This window comes from Nannospalax galili, unplaced genomic scaffold, assembly GCF_000622305.1.
Source record: "Nannospalax galili isolate Female #2095 unplaced genomic scaffold, S.galili_v1.0 scaffold4099, whole genome shotgun sequence".
Lineage (NCBI taxonomy): Eukaryota > Metazoa > Chordata > Mammalia > Rodentia > Spalacidae > Nannospalax > Nannospalax galili.
In genome coordinates this window covers 4,403-28,929 of record NW_008342319.1, presented here as the reverse complement: position 1 = coordinate 28,929, position 24,527 = coordinate 4,403, and the positions used below count along the sequence as shown (strand labels likewise).

The window sequence follows — 24,527 nt, the reverse complement described above, 5'->3', positions numbered from 1 at the left end:
GAGAAGGCTCAGCAGCTTAGAGCCCTGACTGATCTTGCAGAGGACACAGGTTCGATTTCCAGCACCCACATGGTGGCTAACAACAGCAAGTTACTCCAGTTCCAGAGGATCCAACACCCTCTTCTAACCGCCATGGGCACTGCACGACACGGTTGCACTTACATACATGCAGGCTGTTACTACATTCATACACATAAAATAAAAATAAATATTTTTTAAAAACGCAAGTAAGGAAAAAGAAATTACTTTGAAATGTCCACAGTGTTGGCTTGAGAGAGACAGAGAGCTTTGCAGAGTGAGGCTGTTTCAGTTGTGTCGTATCAGGAGAGCCCCGTGCTAGCTTAGTAACCCTCTGCTTTAATCCAAGATGTATCCTCAGTTTGATATTAAACAAACCACATGTTTCAAGGCAAAAATAAAAACAGAAAAAAACAAATTTCTTTTTTAGCATAAGAAAATAAATTTATTTACTCTCCCTAGACAGAAAAGTCAAGAGGCTAAGGAAAGTGTAGATACCTTTTGCTAGGGGCTAGGGTTTATTTGGGGTGGACACACTAGTTGCTGGTTCTTAACCTTTTTATTTGTCTTAACTTTTTTATTATTTTGTTTGCTTGTTTCCTTCTTAGCTTACAAATAGCAAGTTTCCTCGTGACATGTTTATACATTCCTAGCTTCGGCTGATCCTTCCTTCTCCATCTCCCTGCTCTCTGTCCCTGGTGATACCCTTCCACCTCTAGCTTCCCCCTTCTAATTCAAATCACATTGTTCCAATCCCCACCCTTCTCCCTCCCTTTCTAGTTTCCTGGCTTCTGGGTACACTCACTCTCACATAAACACAATTATATAAAAATTAGAAGCTAGGATGCGCATGAGAGAGGAAACACAGTGTTTGTCCTTCTGAGCCTAAGCTGCCTCAATATATTTTCCAATTCCATCCATTTTCCTGATGATTTCTTAATTTCGTTGTGTTAAGGCTGAATAAAATTCCATTGTGTGTATGAACATTTCCATTTTCTAGTCATCTGTTGATGGGTATCTAGACTGATTCAGTTTTCTTGCTGTTGTGAATAGAGTAGCAGTGAACATGGATGAACAAGATTTCTGTAGCAGGATGTAGAAGTCTTTGGGTATATGCTCAGGAATGGTATAGCTGGGTCATATGGCCATTCTATTTTTAGTTTAGGAAAACCAATTTCCCTGGTATATTATTGTTTCAAGCTTCCAATATCCATATCCAGGGCATACAACCTCCCGAGGCTAGAAGGCTGACCATATGTTATTTAATACTCATTAAAATGTACCCACTTCCTCAATTATTAAATGTACTTTATATGTAATCTTATAATAGCATATAAGAAATTTTTTTTGTCTTGCCTACAGGCCAAACTCAGAAGTGTTGCCATTAACTGACAAAATTTTGAATTTTGCATGAAATGAACATTTACTTAAAATTTACCAGTTTTAGTTCCATATATTTAGAGATACTGACTTCAGGCATCTCAGATGTTTTTGTGGAGTCCTGTATGTGTTTGTCATCTCGAGAGTTAAAATGGCCCTGCCCACACCCAGGTGCCAGCTCAGAGTGGGAAACAGGTGAACACTGGCCAATTGGGAAGAAGTAGATTTCAATGACAGTTGGATCTGGTGACTGGAGGCTGCCTCAAAAAGAGGTTTATACCATTGTTGTAAAGGCAATGAGATAGTGATGGGTGGTGATCAGAAGCATAAAGAAGGGGGACTGGAAGAGAAGCAGAGAGTAAAGACAGACACAGAAGCTAGAGAAACTGAGAGGGGAGAGAGGAGTCCAGAGGGTTTGATCAGGTCTCCAAGTGATGTATGTTAATATCGCCCGGCTCTGCAGTGTTCAAAGCTGCGTTTTAAAATCTGCTCAACTGTTTTCCCATAATCCTACTAAGATCATCTGGATTTGAATATTTTGCATTTACACAGTAGTTCTGAGGTCTCCTTGCACTTGCTAATTGACCTCAGCCTTGTAATTGCTGCTCAAGAAATTGACACATTCTGCCTGCATCGTGAGCATCTTAAGTACCCCCCCTCTGAGACACACACACACACACACACACACACACACACCCTCTGCCTTGGGATCTTACTTGGTAAGGGCCACTAATCATGTGTCTCCTTAAAACCCTTTTGCTCTGGTACAAAAGCAACTTAACGGGAATTCCCAACGCGAGGCCAGAGCCCCTTGAGATGTAGAGAGACCCTCCCAAGGTCTGAGAGTCACTGGAACTACCACAACCACCATGGGGCCCAGGGGGGCACCAGAGCTCCTGGTGTGGCACCCAGAGGCAGTAGCTTCAGAGGCTCAGTGCCAGTGGGACTGGAGGTGAAGCTGGGGGCCTTGGTGCTGCTCCCGGTGCTCACCCTCCTCTGCAGCCTGGTGCCTGTCTGTGTGCTGTGCTGGCCAGGCACTAACCATGAAGCCTCAGCTTCCAGCCAGAAAGTCCTAAGCCTCATAAGCTGCTTCGCAGGAGGAGGCTTTTTGGCTACTTGTCTTCTGGACCTGTTACCTGACTACCCGGCTGCCATGGATGAGGCCTTGGCAGCCCTGCATGTGACACTCCACTTTCCCCTGCAAGAGTTCATTCTGGCCTTGGGTTTCTTCCCGGTCTTGGTGATGGAGCAGATCACACTGGCTTACAAGGAGCAGTCAGGGCCACCGTATCGGGAAGAGAAGAGGGCTCTGCCGGGAACAGTGAATGGTGGGCCTCAGCATTGGCATGGTGGACCAGGGGCCCCCCAGGCAAGCGGAGCTCCAGCAGCTCCCTCAGCCTTGCATGCCTGTGTACTGGTCTTCTCCCTAGCCCTGCAGGGAGAAGGCCCTGTTCGAGGGCCTGGCTATGGGATTGCAGCCGGACCAGGTTCGGGCAATGGAGCTCTGCCTAGACTTGCTGGTCTGCAGGGGTATCCTGGCAGTTAGCCTATCCCTGTGGTTGCTCCAGAGCCACCTATGGTACAGATGGTAGCTGGTTGTGGGATCCTCTTCTCATGTATGACACCTCTGGGTATTAGACTGGGTGCAGCTCTGGCAGAGTCAGCTGGACCTCTGCACCAGCTGGCCTAGTCTGTGCTGGAGGGCATGGCGGCTGGCACCTTCCTGTATATCACCTTCCTGGAAATCCTACTCCAGGAGCTCGTCACTTCTGAGCAGAGGATCCTCAAGATCATTCTGCTTCTAGCAGGCTTTGCCCTGCTCACTGGCCTGCTCTTTGTCCAAATCTAAGGTATATTTTAACACTATGAAATAACAAAATAAAAGGTAGTTCAATGATATGTCATTTGTCTAGCATGAGTGAAGCCTGGGGTTCGGTCCCCAGTACTGTAGCAACAATAGTGTGTGTATGGTGAGGGGTAGGGGATGAAAAAAGAGAGAAATAGACTGACTTTGAAAGAGAGGACACTTGGTAGGTAAGTTTTGAAATTTTTATAGCCACGAGGCTATAAATATATTACCAGGAAAAACCGTGAGGTGGTGATGTTGTCCCACAAGGCCTTCCCAGCCGTGGCCTGCCAGGAAGCAAACACTGCTGTTCCTCTCCAGCCTTGTGGCCATCACTCCCTTCATGACGCCACACAGGACAAACTCCCAGCCCTGTATGCTGTACCTCTGTACTTCTGTCCACCCTCCTCTCCCTGCTGCTCCTGGCTCAGGCACTTGCTGCACCACAATATCTCTGTGACTGGTTGGTGGGCCCCTTAGTCCCTCAGTGGTTAGGGCTGTGCCTCTCCCTACCTGGAAGTCTGTGACCAGAGGGAGTCCAAATGGGCACTTTCAGATGACCCCTCCCTGTGTTCCTGGCTGTGAGCAACCATGAAGTATATTCTATATCTGGCTTTGCAAACATTTTAAACCTCTACTCAGTATAACAAATGCACCTTACTTTGCAACCCAGAACACAAACACGTGTAACTCTTCATGAGATGTTGCTGGCCATTACTATATGTAATACAATCTAAGATTTCAAATTGGCCCAGCTTTTATAAATGCTACAGGTATATTGATTCAGCAACCCGTTACATCCTATTGGATAAACTCATTAGAATAGCTAGAGCATGTCCACAACTAGCCACCAGGGGGAGCTGGTAGGTCAGGCCTTATTGAGGAGTAAACTGGGCTGGTGGAGTTAGAGGAAGGGCAGTCCCAGACAGTAGGACACTCACTCAGCTTGACAAGTTCCCTTGTGGAGGGGCCACGGGTGCTCACTTATTTTATTTCTTGAACAAACATCAACTTAGTTGATTTAGCAGTATAAACTTTCCCTGGCTTGATATCTCCTGGGAGGGAGGTTGCTCATTTAAATGTGTTGTTTTCTGCTAGTTGTTGTCTTGGTACTTGTACCCTCTTCTTCCTGGAAAAGGGTAGAATTTGTCTTCCCCTTCCCTTTAAAAAAAAAAAAAACTACCCTTTGTGTGTCCAGCTGCCTTGAGATTTGCCGTAAGCCTTATACAGACTTAGCTAACCTGGGAAGTTTCACACTGTCCCCTGTGCTAGGCACCCTCCTTCCTACTCAGCAAATGAGGCTGCCTCTGCTTGCCATTTTAATTCTTGGGAAAATGATGCCCCTAGACGACAGTCCTAGAAGCCACATAGCCTGGTCCTGGGCATGAGGAACCTATGCACAGAGAAGAAAACTTCATGGTGTCCAGAACTAGTCACATTGAGAAGCTCCCTGCCTGCCCTGGGCTTGCTTCCTGCAGCAGATGGCTCATGTTCACCTCAGTATTTATCTGCAGGGGAGACCACAGGCCCTGGGGTGTTTCAGCCTTCCTCTGAGAGCACTGAGGGAATCAGATCACAGAGGGTTTAACTGCATTATCTTTAGAGCATCAGAAGGTAGCAGAACTCTCATCCTTACTTTATTACCTCTACCTGTTTCTAAGGGGCTGTTTCTCATGCTTGAAAATGATGCCTATGGTGTATGCTCCACCTTTGCAGGATGAAGATGCCTCAGCACTTTGAGAACATTGAGTATGTAGCATCTACATGGAGCAAGCCAGGACGTTAAATGAGCCTTAAGCAAGAAGAATTCTTCTAACTTCATCAGCAAATGATAAAGTGGCTCTCTCTGCCAGCTTCCCCACCCCAACCCCAACACTCAAACACCCCTAGCACAGTCCAACCAATGCAACCCTCAGACACAGGTTAAGCTGGGGTCGGCTATCATAGGGTAAGGGGATGCCTATCTGTTTCTTCCTAGAAACCAAGCTAGATGTGCTTATTAAGACAACCTTAGGGAATTTTTATAGGCAAGAATTCAGAACCTATTTTGGAGCCCTTTCCTGTTGGCCCAGGAAGTAGCCATAAGTTTCAGTAAGAATAACACCCAGCCAAGAACTGAGGGAACTCAGAATCCTCTATGATTCTGCCATTAGGAAACCAAAGGCTATGGCTGTTAGAGTTCCCTAACCTTAGTGTTGTCCATTCCTCAATGAGAATGTGCTGGAAAAATGTAGTTCTCACCTCAGTGTACCTCACCCCCAAATACCATGTGAAACTACTCCTAAAAATCCACAAAAACAGCTGCTTCCAGTCAGGGCTCCCCTGTAGCAACAAGTCGACTGGAATTGAGAACTTGTATCAGGCCTCCACTGTGGGCAAAGCTCTGCAAGTGTCAGTCAGGCTCAGGAGTAGGTAGACCAGATGTGCTGTCTCCACCCTTCCCCACAGGTACTTAAATAGGTTAATAGAAATATGTCTCTTGCACAACCCTGCAGAACTCTTATTGGGGGAGGATCTACGTTAGATTTGTTTCATTCCATGGCTCTAATCCTTTGCTTCTTTCTAGCTATAAACACTCAGATGTGATTTCAGTTTCTCTCACTAAATAACTTATTTCTCATTCTCCAAGAATTTGGGCTGATTCTGTAACTTTCTTGGGCCAGTAGAAGCCTCCAGAATCCTCATCTCTTTGTTTCTAGCATCTTTGGATGGCCACGAGAACATATGTGGACAGTCTAGTTCAAGCCTGAACAAAGTTGAATCCTCTCAGCTGCCTGAGCAGAGTCAGCCTACATCAGTGGACAGCTGTGAGCCTGAATGGCCAAGGTCAGGAAAGCTACCTCATTGGACACCCAGGCATGTGGGCAAAGAACATCTACTGAGGTATGTCACCCAGGCTTTGGGGCCATTGGTTACCTAACACTATGGTCAAGGGCAATGGACAGGCCCTTTGAAGAGTTGTTAGGAACAATTTTTTTCCTCCCATATAAAGCAGGTTCCTGTACACTGGTCTTCTCTTGCATTACCCAAACTGAGTATCTTCCAGGGGTTTTTAAAGAAATATTCTATTTATCATTTTTATTTTTTGTGTATGAGTGTATTGCTTGCATGTATATAAGTACATCCCTGTCATGCAATGCTTGTGGAAGCCAGAAGAGGGTGTCAGATCCCCTGGAACTGGAGTTAGCCACCATGTGGGTGCTGGGATTCGAACCTGGGTCCTCTGGAAGAGCACCAGTACTCTTAACTGCTGAACCATCTCTCTAGCCCCGTCCATGGGTTTTCAACTCTACAGGTATGTTTAATATGTTGGAAACCAGAAACTAGGCACTCTAAAGTAAAAAGGCACTCTTTATTAAGCATCAAGCAAACGGGCCAAAGCCCACAAGCATGACACCATGTATTTCCAATGATTTGGATAACACTCCTGCTACCCAGATAGGGCAGGTCATTTGCATGGGTTAGCACTCGTCATGCTGGTACCTGGGTAGAGCTCCTCTCCACATAATCGTTAGCGAAGCACAGACGGTTGAGTTGAGAATGTCATTGGTAAGTAGCGGCAGTGTTTTGCCTTCCTAATTTTAATGTGAGTAAGAAGCACACATACGACTCTGACAGACTATTCCTGAATCCAAGACCCTGTGCTCTGGCAATTGTAGAATTATTGTCCTCTGCCCTACCTATTAAAACATTGTACAAACTAGATATGGTCACTCACAGTTGTAAGCCTACCCCTTAGGAGGCTGAAGCAAGAGGATTAACATAAATTCAAGGCCAGCCTGAGAACATTGTGAGTACCAAGTGGCCAGTCAGAGCTATATAGCAAGATCTTATCTCAAAAAAAAAAAAAGCCCCAAACCAACCAACCAAGCAAATGAAAACAAAAAAAAACAAAAAAAAAACAAACCGACAAAAACCAGCAAAACCAAAACCAAATAAGTAAAAAGCATACAGACCGGGATTGAAGGCTGAGTTTGTAAAATAGACACTGTGCTTCTGGGCATTTGATTATGCATTTGGTTGACAGTGATTGAATGATGCATACGTCATTAATATTCTTTTGGTAATCAAGGCCGTCCATCAATCAGCCTCAGCAAGTATACTTCCTAGAAGCATCAGAGATTAATTTATGGATGGGGAGGATGTAAACAAGTTGGCTCCAGTGTCCCTACTAAACATTGATTTCTTTTGTTTTTCTCATCTCACCTCATCTCTGACTCTAGAGTTGTGACATGCCCTGCTTTTAGACTAGGGAATATCATGAGTTTGCGTCTAGTCATGAGAGCCCCTTGTCTTTTCCTTACAGATGTGTCTGCCTCAGCTGCTGGCATGCCCGTCTAGTGGTCCCCATCTTGGCTCCATAAGGACCATTGTGTGGTTTTACCCAGTGGCAGCTGTTGAGAGGACAGCTGTGCGGTTCACTGAGTCTCCCTTGCTGGGGCTTCAGGGGAGACTGACTGGGCTCTGAAGGAGCATTCACCAGAGAATGAGCGCACACAGACTCTGAAATGAGCATCAAGGAGGGGTCTTTCTAAGTAAATGTGTAGGTCTTTTTTTTTTTTTTCTTACAAGACTGCTATGATTCAAGTCACGAGCTCTGAGCAAATTTTAAAACCCAGTTCTGAATGAATACAGGATTTATAAACAGAGAATATATTGTCCAAGTGGTAAAAAGAAAACACTTGTTATGAGGCAAAGACATCTTTGCAGTACTGTTTTTAAACTGGGGAATAAAAATTCCACAGGGAACACTATACCTAAATGGTTTAGTTTCTGAAATATACAAGAGAACCCCCAACAGAGATGATAAACACAGATACGCACCCCCTCCAGGAGTCCTCTCAGACACCCAGGAGTATGCTCAGACAGGCCCTGATGTAAGGGAAGGTCTACTTATAATGCTGCTTAGTACTTACTCTAGAGCAGTACTTCCCCAGCAGCCTTTAAACCAGTAGCAAGAATCTGGGAATGTGCCAGAAATACTCATGTCTGGGCATTTCCTAGACATTCTAAACTGGAATTTCTGGGGTTGGTTCACAAGCCCTCCAGGTAGTCTATGCACGCTAGAGCAGCAAGATTCAAAGATACAATCTGTCCCCAGGGTACACAGAAAATGGCTTTTCTTTCAACAAGAGGCTTTGTCTTCAGTGGCCTGAGGCATCCATTACACATAGTAGGGGATTCCTCTTTGTAACTAGGATGGTTACTGGTATGTGTCATTCTGGGATTAAGAAAACAGTCATTCAAATTTTCTGGTGTTTTCTGTCTGTTAGGGAGTCCCCAGTGATAGTTTCATTATCTACATCAACTAAGTGATTTGGTTTCAACAGCAGTTCACTTCTAGAAACCAACTTCTAGATTAATCAGGAAAACTTCAGTCATGCTATAGTTAAAAAACCCTCTCAAACCTCCCTGACTTAACATGACATACCCATAACAGTTTCCACTCCCCACAGTCACTCAAGGTTGATGTTAATGGGACATCCAATTTGGCACATGCATTCATGATCACCACACCAGGGCACAGGATATGGAACACTCCATGCCTTTACAATGGCTTTAAAATTTTTATTATTTTTAATCTAGGTGTATGAGTACATTGCGTCATGCAATGCCCACGGTGGTCAGCAGAGGACATCAGATTCTCTGGAACTAGAATTACAGACCATTATTAGCTATCATGTGGCTGCTGGAAACTGAACCCAGGTCTTCTGCAAGAACAGCCAGTGCTCTTAACTGCTGAGCCATCCCTCCAGCCCCAACAAGGGCTTTTAGAGCTTCCATCTGGAATTGACCCATCCCTTCCACTGATGTGGCATTGATAAATCACATCACGGGACCATGTTTAACTTCAGAATCCAATGGGAAGTACATCCTATTCTGCTCTGTTTATAAAAGCACTGGAGTATCTGAGAACAGCTCTGCTGACTGGATATGAGGTTGTGAGCAATCCAGGGCACCCCTGGTGAGCAAAGTGGGGCACTAACATTACAGAATGAGGGGGCCAAGAACTTCAGGTTCATACCACCCACTACCTCTTTGTTCCTACTGACCTTCAGCTCTAACCCCCCAACCCATCCCCAGATCTTTGATCAAACTTTCTCCTTTTATTAACTAAAGCAGATTTTGCCATTAATAGCCATACGTTGTGAGTATAGTACGAGGCAGTGACAAAGCCAGTAAAATACTGCAGCTGCCACACAGGTGGGAGGTGACCATCACCAGGAGCCCAGTGGCACCTATCAGCTCCCTCCCAGTCCTGCCCCCTCCCAGGCATCTCCTCCCCAATGGCTAACTCTCTCCTGACTTTTGACACCCTATTTTTTTGTTGTTGTTGTTGTTATTCATTTAATTAGTATTCACCAGCCAGGCACTGAACTTCTCAGTCCTGCAGATGGTGTTACAAGCCCAAGCACAGAAACTGGTCTTACTGGGTGTTCTGTCAGTGACAGGCTTTTCTGGAAAGTGTTACTTTAGGCAGGATTGGGGGTGGGTGGGTGAGTTCTCCCAGTTCTTGGGGACTCAACATAGTTAGTGGATATTGTCTTTATTATCTGTTTATTTACAAACATCCATTATTTCTTAACAGAGCAGATGTCTTTGCTGCTTGACACATGAGATGTAAGTGGCCCTCCCAGCGGGCACTCAAGTCTTCTGTGGCATTGAGCCACACTGAATGGATGACAGCCAAGCAGCTCCTCCACCCATCCATGTCAGGTATTTCCTCTTCCCTTTAGCTGCCCTGCCTTACCTTTCTGAAGCTGGCTCAAGGGCCAGGTAAACTGGTTCCTTTTGGGATAGAGCATGGAGAGGAAATGCGAAGCTTTTTGTAGCTTAAACATTGGATGGGGAGTACCTCTTAAACAGGTTCTGTGGTCTGAAAATGAGGGACAGACTTCCCATGAACTTAATGGAGAGGCACAGGGCAGCTGGTTTTCTAAAATGTGAATTACTTCCCAAATGTCCTCTACTTCGAACATTCTGTACCAGCGTGGCACCGTTAAAAGCTGCACTTGGCTGTCCAGTTTCTCTGCAGCGTTCTCATCAAATCCAGGGTGGGCATCTCAGGGTACCAGCTGACTTTATCTTTCATACTCAGCCCCAAACACACCACTAGTGACTCCAGTGAGAGGGAGCGGGGGCCTAAAAAGTCTGCAGTGCTGCAGCCGAGGGTTCAGCCACATCCTTTTGTGGTAACAATCTTCAACAAAATGCACTTTAGTTGTATTTTTATAATCAACTGGCTTCTAAATTACAGTCATGCTGAATAAGAGCAGAGTAAACATGTGATTAGTAATTTCCTTATGCAGAATGTAGAATGAAATTGTTGCTGGCTAAGGACCAGGGCTTAAAAAATGTGCTTTTAGAAAATGAAAAATTGTCCTTATTTCAGAGCCAAAGCAACCATTCATGGCCTTCCTAAGTAACCGCAGGCCAGCTCCATGAGGAAGTGGGGAAGGAAAAGATTAAATTGGGAAAACATACCAAGAGCTGTCTGCTTGCCTGCTTAGACACTGTCATAGGAACTGAATCACCCATGCCTTATGTCCCCTAAACATGAGGAGATGGTATGATCACAGTCATGGTTCCTAGCCTTCTAGAAATAACTGCCTAAGAGATGCAGAAATATCATCCCATTCCCACCCCCCTCCCGGATTGAGAAATGCCCTTGAATACGGACAAACAACACATCAACACATCGAAATTAAGCTGTCTCCCACAGCCAAGGATGGGCTCCGGACATACCAGAGGAGCATACAATGTTTCTTGTTTTGATACAGCTCTTCCCACCCTGCCTTTCTTCTTTGCAAAAACACTTAAGTAGTGTCTGGTAATTGGTAAGGAATTCTCAGGGTGGACATAACTGACACTGAAAACACTTCAGATGCTTGCAAATAAAGCAGGCTCCCAGACCTAAGGAACAAGAGATCCCAGGGGAAAGCAGGACCATGTATTTTCTGCCAGCACCCCGACCCCGCCAAATAAACTCTTACCCATGCTGTGAAGCAAAGCTTACACAAAACATCAGGAAAACAAAGGTATTTCTATTGGCAGCAGGCTTCCCCAGAGAGGAACCACCAGGATTTAAAGAAAGGTTGTGGTTAGTTGCTCATTGTTTTCTTGGAAGGAAAATAGCAGTTTTCTTTCTATCTACAAGGATTCTCATGTGTCTGCGATGTATTTCAGTATTACATAGCCAGGGATAAAATTATTCTCAGAGTATTGACAGCTTATAGGTAAGAGTTCAAAATTTTGCGTTTGGGGGGACTTGTGCCAGTAGCATGTCCCAAGTAGATTTCTCCAGAAGCAAAATACCTCGCCCCATGGTGAGAGACTTAGTTATCACATGTGGTAGCAGTCGACAAGTTGTCTGTTTCACCTTCCTAACATCGAGGTCTCCAAGTTCCCACCACGCTACTCCTGTTGTCTTCGGGGGGCTTCAGCCTCCAGCTGCTCTATTTCTAGGGCAAAAGCTTCTGGGAAATGGTTTCTTGGTCATTTAAAGTTAAGCTTCCTCTTAATGGGCTAGAAAATAAAGCTGGGTGTCTTTTTCCTTGGGCTGGCCTCACTTGGGGACTTGACTCAAGCCTCCTTTCACAAGTTCCTTTACAAAGTTGTGCCTTCATAAACCACAGCTTTACCAATGGGGGGTAGTCAGTCTTGTGTATACAGTGTAAAGATCCTAAGATAAAAAATATACCAAGTGCCCAGTGTTATGAGAGCAAACATGGCCCAGGGCAGTGTGCCTTACCCAAAGGTTAAATACACAGTATATAAGACTTCACTCAAAGATAAAATAAGCACTTGTTTTTATCAGAGCATGGGAGAGTCATTTTCTCATTTACAATATTTTTTCAGGCTTTTTTTTTTCTTTCTTTCTAATGCTGGGGATTGAACCCAGGGCCATGCATATGCTAGACAAATGCTCTAAAACTGTGCTATACTACTAAGCCCTGCATTTACAGTATTAATGCCTTTTCTTTCTCAAAAAGAATGAAGAAAATCTCAAGGACCACAAACATCTGAGAAACAGCTCTCTGCTCAAAAGGCATTTTGTGCTATTAAAGGGCAGACAAACCCCAGAGCCACTTCCCTTCACAAATTCCTTGCTCTTATGCTTTAACTTAATTGATTGTACCCATTTCTGCAGATTTGTCCTGGGATGGAATGAACAGCCTAGGAGTCTGGGTCTCCTAGCATCTTCTCTTAAAAAAAAAAAATGTCTAGCTTCCTTTCTTCAGGCAGTCACTGGTAGTTGTGCCCCAAATCAGTTCAGAACTAGCACTCACGCATCTGAGGAGAATTACTAACTCAGGAGCTCCCTGGAGGTTAGCTGGCTGATAGCAGTATGTATAAGGTCTTAAATTTCAGCTTTGTGACATGCAACCCAGGGATGTGGAACATGTGTCACAGAGTCAGACCTGCCCTCTTGGGAGCCTGAGACCAGCAGACAGCACAGTTGTTCTCCCTGCCCAATCCATCCATCAGTGTTTGTGGCCACTGCTGTAAGTTGTCAGAGCCAGGCAGTGATGAAGCAGGGACAAAGGGAAAGAGCTTAATGAAATTTTATTTTGAAAATATGGCAAGAGTCTAAGGCACTTCAAACATTTAAATACATTTACAGGACCAAAGCAAATGTGACATGATATAAAGGAATCCATAAATACACAGGGAACTACACTTGGTAGTTCTACAGGCAAATACAGAGCCCACTCTTCTAACATAATTCAACCTTTATCATTAGATACAGACAGGGTTGTGCAATTGTTAAAAATATGGTAATGTTACATGTACTTTACTATGGGATATAAAAGTTGAAAATACTGTGTCAATTTCATATAGAAGTCTTTTATATAAAAAGCTATATAATACATCCTCCTAGATAAACCAACTGAAACATTTCTTTTTGTAAGTTTATAAGGTTTAAGAGTTCTACTATTTTTTTTTTTTTAACTGAGACTATCAGCCTGGGGCCCAAACTGCTGACGATCAAAGTCAGCTCAAGCTTCTTATTTTAAAAGAAAGACAAAGGCTGGGCAAGGTGGCACATGCCTTTAATCCCAGCACTTGGGAGGCAGAGACAGGTGGATCTCTGTGAGTTCCAGCCTGGTCTTCATAGTGAGTTCCAGGCCAGCTGGGGGTTACAGGGAGACCCTGTTTCAAAAAAAGACCAAAAAAAAAGAGAAATTAAAAAAATCATCCTGGAATGGAATACTGGAAGGGCTTCTCAATGGGTCCAACATTTAGTAAGCATAAATATTTGTGGAAAAACTCGAAACTACCATGCCAAAGCAAACCTGACACTTGTTTGTGCTGTAGGAGAAGTGGCCTGGTCAGGCCAGACTACCATTTCCTATACTGTTTATAACAGAGCTGACCACTAAGCAGCCACAGAGCCAGATTCAAGCCCTACAGAGAGCAGAATGTGAGAGCGAGGCCTGTGTGCAGCTTAGCCATTTCCCAACTGTGCTACATTCCTTGCAAAAGCATCAGTGTTCAGCCTGTGCCTTTCCACTTTTGTGTGCTGCAGCTCAGGCACCGTCCATAAACATTCAGTATCTGTCACCCCAACAAGAACAATTAGCAGCTTCGTGGTGGCACATAGGTGGAGAGCTGTTTGTACATAATCAGTCATAGGAACCTCGATGGGCGGGACCAGGAGATGTCTTTCTTCCAAGTCTTGGAGTACCCTAGAGACCAGGAAAAGGGGGAAAGTAGAGGTTAATAAGTAACCTCAGGCAGATGCGTCTCCTGGTTCACTGCAGCTAACAACCACCTATGTGTCAGAGTCAGGAGCGCTCTGGCCCAGAACAAGGGACAGATGTCTACCCATGGCAGGCCTGGCTCCAAGGTCAGCTGGACTTAGCAGGACTTCTCCACCTGTCCTAGCAATTCAGCCTCCCACTCTGAGTGAACTCTGAGACCATGAGCTGCCCATGGCCAGTTTTAAGAACAGTGTCAGGAGCACAGTGACATGTAGCCATGAGCTCAGTCTGCACTGTGTGGATCATTATACACGGAATGAAAAGTTCCTTATGACAGCCTCTGCCTCCCAAGGATAAACAGGATCTAATTTTGCTTGGGCCTCAGCATGAGGTGGAAATGATGACATCTTAAGTTCTAGACTAAAACCTTCATTCTCAAAATCAACATAAAACCCATGTGGCCTGTCAAATTCCCCAAGGAGGGGGCCCTGCCAGCCCGGTGGATTTTACCCTGTTTGCAAACACCAAATGCCCAACACTAACCGGAGACTGGGCTTTTGCGAAGTTGACGTGAGCATACAGAAGAACGGCGATGTCCTTGTGTCCTGCTTCCAGGGCTATGGAGAGTGCGGTGCTGCCATCCTGAAAATGACATGGCAAGAACAAGCCTGGCTGAGGCTCTCACATCTCAAGACAGCCAGAAGGTAACAAAACTGGTAACGTTCCCCTAAATCTAGCCATCTGTTCAGTCCTTCAGGAAACATTTCTGGGTCTTAAGTGGTAGGGCCTGAGGATGTGGAGATGAACAAAGACAGCCTCTGTCCAAAGGAGACCAAGCAAAAGGACCAAGGATCCCTGCTCCACTTGCTTGGGCTTTGCCTATCAGAGATGGCACAGAGGTCTGTACACCAGGATCCTCAAAAGTGGAGGCTGTCCAAGAACTCCTATCCAACTGTTCTGCCGACCAAAAGGGGCAGCAAGAAAAGGAGGGGTAGAAACTCTAGCTTCCCGTCTTCATATAATCACAAATGACAGGTGAGCACCATGGTGAGTACCTCAGGGTGAGGACACTGTGATCCCGGAGCCCACAGCACCTCTACCTGTAGTTTACACCCATGTGCAAGTGCGCCATGCTGGCAGCTTGCACGTATGAATCTTATGGAAATACCAGGGAAACACTGCATATGGAAAAGAGATACTTTTAGGTAAGTGTTCAATTTCGATTAAATTGCAGGGCCCGAGACAGATAAGAAGGAACACCAAGGCAAAAACAGTACAGCTTATTTCTTTCCTAGTCTTGAAATAAGGACTCTCCTTTGGTCACATGCAATAGGAAATGATTCCCACGTGGTCTGAGTTATTAGTGTTCTTCCCTCCCATGCTAAAAATCTTGGGAGTTGCTTTCCTTTTGGAGGTCTGGTGAGTGCTCTCCTACCTGAATATGGATAAGTGGGTAATGAGCTGACCAGCCAGGATTTCTGGAGGTCCCTGTAACTCCATGGATGCTAATTACTAAGCTACACGTTTTCAGCCAGGGAGAAAACCAAGCAAAACCCCAAACGCATGGAACAGAGACTGGTCTGGAGGAAGAGTAACTTGGAAACTCTCACTCCCTGGGGGAAGGGAAGGGAATATTGTGTACTCCTGAGGAGGGAAGCAGTTGCCCTTCCACAGAGTGAAAGCCTCTGGTGCTTTGCTTACTGCCATGGGCCCAGGTGGGATCTAGAATTTATGACAAAGGAGGCCTGGGTACCAACACTAGTCCAGAAGAAGCAAGAAGGAGAGGGCCCACACCCGCCCTGGCTGAAGGCCCAGTGACATGCTCACGTTGTCCTCTAGGTGGCCGTTGCAGCCTGGCTGGGCCAGCAGCAACTTGACAATCTCCACATGCCCATGCTCGCTAGCACACATCAGGGCAGTGGAACCCTCGTCGTCCTGGATGTTGACGTCAGCCCCACAGGCCAGCAGGCCCTTCACCATGTCTATTCGTCCATGACTGACTGCCAGCATGAGGGCTGTCTGTCCTGCCTATGGAAAAAGATGGTTGGCTTCAAAAGTATAGCCTGAGCAGTAAGGGATCGGGGAAGCATGGAGGCACGGGAGCTGTGAGGTAAGGAAGATCACACAGAAAGGAGTCAGGTTTTAGTTTTGAGGATGTCTCAGTATAGCAGGGGGCTAGAAAGTTCTAAGGTTTAAGGTCAAGCTCTGAACATATGTAGGCTTGGAACTCTGTGTCTATCATGAACCAGGACAGCAAGATGGTTGTGAGTCAGTAGGCAATGAGTGTATGATGGGGTTCCCACATGGGGATCCCATACAGGGAAAGCCTCATATAAACAGACAGGCTTGCAGTTTTCTTGCAAATGTCCTACAGAGAGCCAGAGGTGAAGTAGGGTGAGGTTCCCTTGTGGGACTGAGCCCACGTGTCACTGGTGAGTTGGCTGGCAGTACTGCTCCATCAGCCTGCTCACAGAAGGTTTGCCTGCAGCTACTGGCCAGAGCGGAGAAGGGAAGTGCAGGAAGCAAGCCACTGACCTGACTGGCTTTGGCATTCACGTCTCCACAGCCGAAGAGTTCTTCCACCACCTGCATGTCTTTCTCTGCCTCCACAGCTGCAAGCGCCGCCAGCATGATAGGTGTGTACCCCGCCTTGTTCTGGTGGTCGACATTACACACATCTAGAAGAAAGTAGTCTCTTTAGGGAGAGCCATCCAGCAGCAGCAAGGGTTTGCTGGAGGTATGGTGTTACAAGAGCCCTGCAAATCAGTAAGCACTCCAGGACTGAGAGTGACTTGGAAAGAAATGAGAGAAATGTTTTCATGTTAAATAATGTTTCCCCCCCTTGCTTGGAGGGCTGGCAGCAGCAGAAGTGAAAGCTACGACTGTGTGTCCTGCCTGCAACTGGTGGTTGAGCTGCAATAGCTTGGAGGTATGTGGGGGTGGTTCTAAGTGTGCTTGCTCTGACAAGGGCTCCAGAAGTACAGATGTTCAGGAACTCACTGTTCTAGAACAAATGACTGGAGAATTACATATAAATAAGGACTGTGGTCCTGACCATCTACCTAGCCCTCTTGAGTTCTGCTGCCCTGAATTTACTACTGCTCAAACTTGTGGGGTCCCTAAAAGCAAAAATTCAATCACATTGCTTCCAACTCTAGGGTTTGTGGTGTAAGATCAATAATAAGGCTATATAAGTCCTCTAAGAAAATGCCCAGGGCCACCAGACTCCAGGGGCTGACTCGCTTCTATTCTGTAATTCTTAGGAAGTTTTCTAGAGCTTTAATGAGATGACAGTGGAGAGTATTAGAAAGCATCTTTTAAATATTTTATTATTTTTATTTTATGTATATGAATGTACTGACTGAATGTGTGTACGTGTACCCATGTCGTGCAATGTTCGTGGAGGTCAGAGAGGGCATTGGGTCCCCTGGAACTGGAGTTATGGACAGTTGTTAGCTGCCATGTGAGTGCTGGGAATGGAACCTGGGTCCTGTACAAGAGCAGTGTTGAGCCATCCAGCCCTGGAAAGCAGCTTTTATACTGAGCATATATCAAATTAAGATAGAACAAGAGAAAACTATGCTCAGGATCTCAAGCTATCACATAACAGTATGTACAAAAGCACTTATGTGTAAAAAGCAAGGGCTGTGTGGTAAAGAAGTGGGTGTACACAGTGAGGGAGATCCTCAAGAGTTACATTTATTTTTATTTTTATTTTGTGGTCTTTTGAGACAGAGTCTCCCTGTAGCCCCAGCTGTCCTGGAACTCGCTATGTAGACCAGGCTGGCCTCGAACTCACAGAGATCCGCCTGCCTCTGCCTCCCAAGTGCTGGGATTAAAGGTGTGTGCCACCACGCCCAGCTCAGTGTCACATTTTATGGAACCCAAAATTCATCCATAATGGTAAGCAATAAAAGCTAAATACATAAAGTGATTAACTAAAACCATTCAACAATGGAATAAATTTAATTTGCCAAGACACCTACTCTGGAGTTCTGAGGGCATTAAAAAAATCATTCATTTCAAGAGTAATCCTGAAATCTTGTTTTCAGTTTCCCTGGATACTATCTACTTCTCTATTTTAACAATCACTTGGGCTGACATTATCCCCAGCTGTTTGTAGTCTGGAAAATCTAAAGGGAAGGAGGCCTATAATTCCTTACTGTCAGTTGGAAACAGTTATTCCCTAACATGGGCAGTAAAATACAGAGCAAGCAGTCCTGGGAGGTATGTCAGTGAAGGAGCACTTGCCTAGCAAGCAAAGGCCCCAAGTTCTAACTCTAGTACTACCCTCTCCACCCCAAGAAAGGAAAGGAAAGGGAATAAGTAAACTGATAAAAAGAAAAATTGGTACATGTGCTTGGATTTTTTCCTCTGCATTAACCCAATATGCCCAAGATGCAGTCATGAATATCATGCCACTGGATCAAGAAACAGTGAAGGAAACTGGACAGTTTCACAATATATTCTACCTAAGGTGTTAACATTGTATCCTCAGTACACCAAGTTACTGTAAATTCTATATTAGTCATATCAGAAATACTGTTCCCAATGAGTAAAGTAGTTTGGGGATGAATATATGTACAGGCGGCTCCACTAAAACTCCAAGATGAAAGCCCGCTATTTCTCAAAGAGCCCCTTCTGTACCGTGCTCTCACTTCCTGTATGATGTGACCCATGGCTGTATTTTGGGATGGCAAGTCTCCATTATTTTCACTGATACAGTTCAGAGGTAACTTCCTTTGATTCATGTGATTCTTCAATAACAGTGTACTTTGGCAGAAGCAGAGATTCTACTGTGGTTTTGCTCAGTCCCTATCCTGAGTAACCAGTCACTTCTGCAGGGTCACTGAATAGTGTTTAGTGTGCAAGGACACATGGAGTGGTCACACACACACACACAAAAACTGTGGCTCTGGGCCTATGGGCAGCATTCTGCCTCCTGAGAGCAAACCAGCCAAACCTGCATGATTCAGTGAGGAGGAAGTGGGAGCCATGTTTATTAGCAGGGGTACACCTCACTTGGAGGCAGCTGATCTGCAGCAAGAATTTGAGAACCTCCCTTCAAAACAGATCTGGATTCTGTATCACCCAGGCTTGGTTAACTTCAAGCCTCTCACATATGTATGACTCAAGAACAATATTCTTGCCAATGTCATGTGGAAGAGCAACGAAGGAGCTTTAGGATGGCCAGAGAACTCAGTCATGGATCAACTGGCTTCATCAAGACAAGTTACAACCTGAGTGTTGCTAGGGGAAAGGCGGGCCCATCTCCACACCTGCATCCAGAAGCAACTTGACAATCTCGAAGTTGGAGTGCGACACGCTGTAGTGGAGGGCAGTGTTGCCATTGCCATCAGCCATGTTGATAATGTAGCGGAGCACATCTGGGGAGACTGCCTCAAAGGCAGCGATGTAGTCACCCACCATGGCTGGCACAGCTGACTTCTGACTGGACACACGGAACCACTCGTGCTGGAGGGTGTTCAGACAGAACCTCTGCCAAAACACCAAGCTGCCATTAGTTCTACTTACAGGCCTCTCTGAGCCTCAGTGGAAAGCCCAAGTAACATGCCTTTCATAGTCACCATGTGTATACTTAACATCTGTTCTCAAAAGTCAGTGAAGCCAAGAGCCCCAAGAACAGCTTCAAACAACAAACTGGAACTTCCTTCTGGTTTTAAACCACACAGTGTACATCTGATCCTGAGGTCACATAACCATGTGTGAGAAAACTGGGTTTAGAGCCAGATGCTCAAAGTCCACATCTGGATTCTACTTCTTATGGACTAATGACCCTGGAGACCTTACTTATTCCACATCTTAGGTCCCATGTCTGAAAAGAAAATAATACCCTCTTTTTTACATTGTCTGTAGTGAGGATAAAACACTTCTATATGACACAACTTTTGAGCTCTTCGTATTACGGAATTAGGCTGGCCTTGAAAATGCTCTTCATGGATATCAGGAAGAAACTTGCCCACCCTCAGTTATGCTGCTTCCTTCCAGTCCAGACTAGCTCCACTAGGTGGGGAGACCACAGTGTCTAACCAGATGATTCTGACTCCAATTCCCAATGTAAACGTTTAGCCACAGAGAGGAAACAAAAAGAAGTCTGGAATAAATTTCATTTCTCATTGGGATCATCTGCCTCTTAATGAATGGTTCCTCTCTGACTTCCTTACACTGGACCTTGTTTCACGGAAGATCAAGTTGAAATGAAGTTCACTGTAGACTAGGCATAGCCAGTGCTGGAGATGGAGATTAGGCTAATGCATGCCTTTTCTCAAGTGCCTTTAAAAAAAGATTTATTTATATTTTATGTGTATGAGTGTTTTGCCTGCACGTATACAAGTGTACCACATGAATCCAATGCCCTCAGAGGCCAAAAGAGTTCCTCCCCTGGAACTAGAGAGTTAGATGGTTGTGAGCCACTGTGTGGGTGCTAGGAACAGACCTGTGCAAGAGCAGCCACTGCTCTTAACTGCTGAGTCATCTCGCCAGACCCCCATGTGCCTTGTTTTTATGAGGTTATCATTCACATGTACTTTGTTTATTCATTTTTTAAAAAACTTATTTAATTTTATATGTATGAGTATATTGCCTACATGTACGTAAGTGCACCTATGTCACGCAATACTCAAGGAGGTCAGAAGAGGGCATTGAATCCCCTGGAACTGGAGTTATGAACAGTTGTTAGCTGCCATGTGGGTGCTGGGAACTGAACCTGGGTCCTCTGCAAGAGCAGCCAGTGCTCTTAATTGCTGAACATCTCTCCAGCCATTGCTCCATTTATTCCTTAAAAGTTAAAAAATATATCAGAGAATGATGGATGGCACTACACCCATGAGGTCTTCTTTTTACTGAAAAGGTGGGGTGGGGGTTCTAGAGCATCTCTCTCTTCAGCTTCCTGTTAACTGCCTGCTCAGTTTTAACCCATTCAATAACATTTTTGTCCCTCAAAAAGGGTCCTAGCCAGGAAGCAGAGAATCTAATTTTTCCCCCTTTTCTTCTCTGTCTTCTACACACCCAGGCTTGGAGTCATGATAAAGAAAGAAGGGAAATGATGTCCTCTGACTGTCCTGAGTCTGTTACTGCTGAATGGCTGGTGCTGATACGATTTTGGCCTTGTGACCACATGCATGTCCTCTACTTTCAGAGCACAACACTTTAAATACTTTTTGCAATGGATGAAAATTCAACCAGGAAGAAAAGGTATGAGTCAGAGTGTCTGACCACTTGGGGGACATAGAATGTTCAGTTCTTCATAAGGTCCTATAACCTAATATTTGGGGAATGGTAAAAGAAAAAACTATGATGGCTATAAAATCTGGGGTCCTAAAGCACAGTTTTAAATCAGGTTAAAGATAGTGGGATACAGCGACACTACAGTGACATTTTATGGTTTTACTATCTGTGACCAAGGTATGACCAGTTCGTGCTGATAAATATGGACCTGCAGTGGTATGCCGCCTCTTCAGGAGTTCTATTAGTATTCCTTTCTGTAAACATCAACGTCATGTTCCCTTTTCACACTATCTGAATGTCAAGACCCATTTAGGTTCTACACAAACAGACTTGAGAAGACACTAAGTTAAAACACATGCTGTATAATAAGGTAGTATGACTTACTGAAATAAACAAAACAAGGTCTTATACTCATGATCGGGGTGGTCTAAGCTGGGAGTGGTGGCTCATGACTGTAATCCCAGTACCTGGGAAGCTGAGACAAGAGGACTGTTGGGAGTTTGAGACTGACCTGGGCTACATAGTGAGTTCTAGATCAGCCTGAGCTATAGTGTGAGACTCTGTCTTAAAAAGTCAAACAAGCGAAATGGGTTAATCTGGTTCCAGCACTAGTGTGATCTGGTAGCTGCTGCTCTAGAGATACTTTTCTTTTAAAAAAAATTTTTTTATTTATTATTTTTTTAATTTTATGTGTATGCATGTATTATCTGTGTGTAGGTAAGTGCACCCGTGTCATGCAATGCCCGCGGAGGACAGAAGAGGCTTTCGGATCCCCTGGAACTGGAGTTATGAACAGTTGTTAGCTGCCATGTAGGTGCTGGGATTTGAACACAGGTCTTCTGCAAGAACAACCAGTGTTCTTAACTGCTGAGCCATCTCTCCAGCCTGAGAGAGATACTTTTTTAAAACATATTTTTTTTTACATTTATTGTGTACATATGTATGTGAGTGCACATACCACATACATGTGTGCAGGTAGGAGGACAACTTGTGGAAGTTCTTTCCTTCCACCATGTGTGTTCTAGGGATCAAACTTAGTTTGTCAACTTGGTGGCAAGCACCTTTACCCACTGAACCATCTTGCCAGCTCCTTAGAGACACATTTTTAGGGCCTCAGATACTGGGGCTAGATTTGACTAGTGTGGTCTCATGGACACATGCACTTGTGTACTTCTGTCCAGGCCTGTTGACAGCCATTGCCAAATTTTAAGAGTGTGCCAGACCCACAGCATTCCAATTATATTTGTCACACATGTGGAAACCTGCTTTTCTAAGATTAAATAATTCCTTAGGTCTCATTTTGTTTTCATAGCTCCATAATCTTGAGAGCCTTGTAAGTCCACAGTGCACCAGCTGCTGACTTAAATGCTTTAACATGAAAAGGAGTAAATCTGCTGACATATAAAAATTCAGATACATGCTATTATGAAATGAATGCAAGAAGTCACATTTTCACAATGCCCTGAAGATGGAGCTGCCAATCAGAGGTCAGGCCTTGCAGCTGCACATCAAATCTCAGTGTACGACACACTTGGAGACACACCAGATTGACCAGAGCCACAGAAATACCTGTATCTTATGCCCTGCTATTCGTGGTCACTAAGGCAAGCGCAACCTCTATACAATGTGCTTCCGAATCTCTCAAACTATGAAGTGACAGTGCAGTTATTTTTCTGTTTAAAAATAGTGGCTGCCTGCATTCCACATCAGAACCTAATATGTACTTTCATAACTGAAAGGAATGCTGACCTCAGTCTAGATAGGTTTCTTCTGAAAAACTACTCTGGCTTAAAAAAGGTCTGGGATGCTGCTCAGATCAGAAGGTTCTGTGGACAGAAGCACAGTATGTAGAAAGAAGATGGCCTGCAATTAGCCCTCTCATCTTCCTGCAAGTATGTGCCTCCCAGATGCCTCCACCCCAAGAAAAGTACAGGGTGGGTCCAGGATGTCCAAAGCCAGGCCTCAGGGAACCAGTGTGCTCCCTGGGCTGGGAGGCTCGATGCTCATTCTGCCATCCATGCTAGAAATGGTTCAGGAGTTGCATGCATGCAACAGCTCAGGGGTCTGTGGACAGAAGCACAGTATGTAGAAAGAAGATGGCCTGCAATTAGCCCTTGCATCTTCCTGCAAGTATGCCTCCCAGATACCTCCACCCCAAGAAAAGTACCAGGTGGGTCCAGGATGTCCAAAGCCAGGCCTCAGGGAACAAGTGTGCTCCCTGGGCTGGGAGGCTCGATGCTCATTCTGCCATCCATACCAGAAATGGTTCAGGAGATGCATGCATGCAACAGCTCAGGGGCAGGCTACCATGACCTTGACAGTGCCATCTGGGTATGCTGTACAGACTGGGGATGCTATCATTCAGACTCACCACACCTTTGCTGGTCAAAGCTTTGGGATCGTTTGTGTTATTTTTCAGTAAGTTGCATGCAGATAACATCTTTTCACTTAATTCATATCTAAAAGGAAAAAAATAAAGGTCAATCAGGACTGACCATAAAAGGAAAAGCGATTTTCATCTCAAAGCCCACACCCTTTAATAGGTCATGGCCCTGAACCAGCCTAGGCAGATTGTGATGTTTGGGGACATCACCACACAAAGCAAATACCAAGGTTTTTCATAAGGGTAGCTTTCAGCCACACCAGTTGGGCCTTTAGGACATTATGAAACAACATTAAGAGAATTTTTGTTCCTTTTGCTGTGAGTTCTTAAAAATCTTCTTATTCTTAAGGCATTAAAGAGGTCTAAATTACTACGTATCTGTTATGCTGAACCCACATCTAGTGATTCAACGAGTGTTTGTTCAACACTTGAAAAACTAAAAATCAGATGGTATGGTAAATAAATTATATCTCAATAAAATAATTTAAAACTCAAATGATGAGAGATTTCAAACCATTTGAAAACACTTGGAAATATAAAGCAGAAACACCCTATGTTAATGTAGTTAATTTCCATTTGCCAAATTGAAGGGTCAACTTTTTAAAATGTTCCAATTTACACTTTACAGAATGAAAAACCATGCTGAAATTTCCACCTTTCCTTATTTTATGAGCAACAGATCTACATTTACTAGTGCCATCTAAAATTCATTCCACTTCTGAGGCACCTGTCTTAGCCAACCAGAGTATGTGGTACTGTATCTCAGTGCTGTTATGATATTCCCAAACCTAACGGTGTGTTCCTTGTCACTCTGTAAGCAACAAAACAAAGACACATGACTAACACAGTTTATGTGATTTCTGGTTGAGGCTAAACAGCTGTCCCTTACATATGTGCTGGTCCTGTAACAACAATTCTGACATTTACACCAAAATGTGAAATCTTA

The 24,527-nt window shown here is 44.7% G+C and overlaps 1 protein-coding gene, 1 long non-coding RNA gene and 1 pseudogene across 2 annotated transcripts in view; 2 read left to right on the top strand and 1 right to left on the bottom strand.

The window, feature by feature from the left end:
- Positions 1–2,267: 2,267 nt before the first annotated feature.
- On the top strand, positions 2,268–3,247 carry LOC103738258 (annotated as a pseudogene).
- A 5,866-nt stretch (positions 3,248–9,113) lies between these two features.
- LOC115071278 lies at positions 9,114–21,836 on the top strand. The gene is made up of 3 exons (XR_003850372.1): positions 9,114–9,209; positions 9,834–9,961; positions 20,984–21,836. It is a non-coding gene; the product is annotated as an uncharacterized LOC115071278 (long non-coding RNA).
- Positions 12,795–24,527, bottom strand: part of LOC103738260 (KN motif and ankyrin repeat domain-containing protein 1-like) — a gene marked incomplete in the record, with an annotated part of 13,942 nt that continues 2,209 nt past the window's right edge. Inside the window, 5 exon segments of the mRNA XM_029565967.1 lie at positions 12,795–13,935; positions 14,494–14,592; positions 15,778–15,978; positions 16,486–16,628; positions 19,230–19,449. Of these exon segments, the coding sequence (XP_029421827.1) occupies positions 13,873–13,935; positions 14,494–14,592; positions 15,778–15,978; positions 16,486–16,628; positions 19,230–19,449 (726 nt within the window).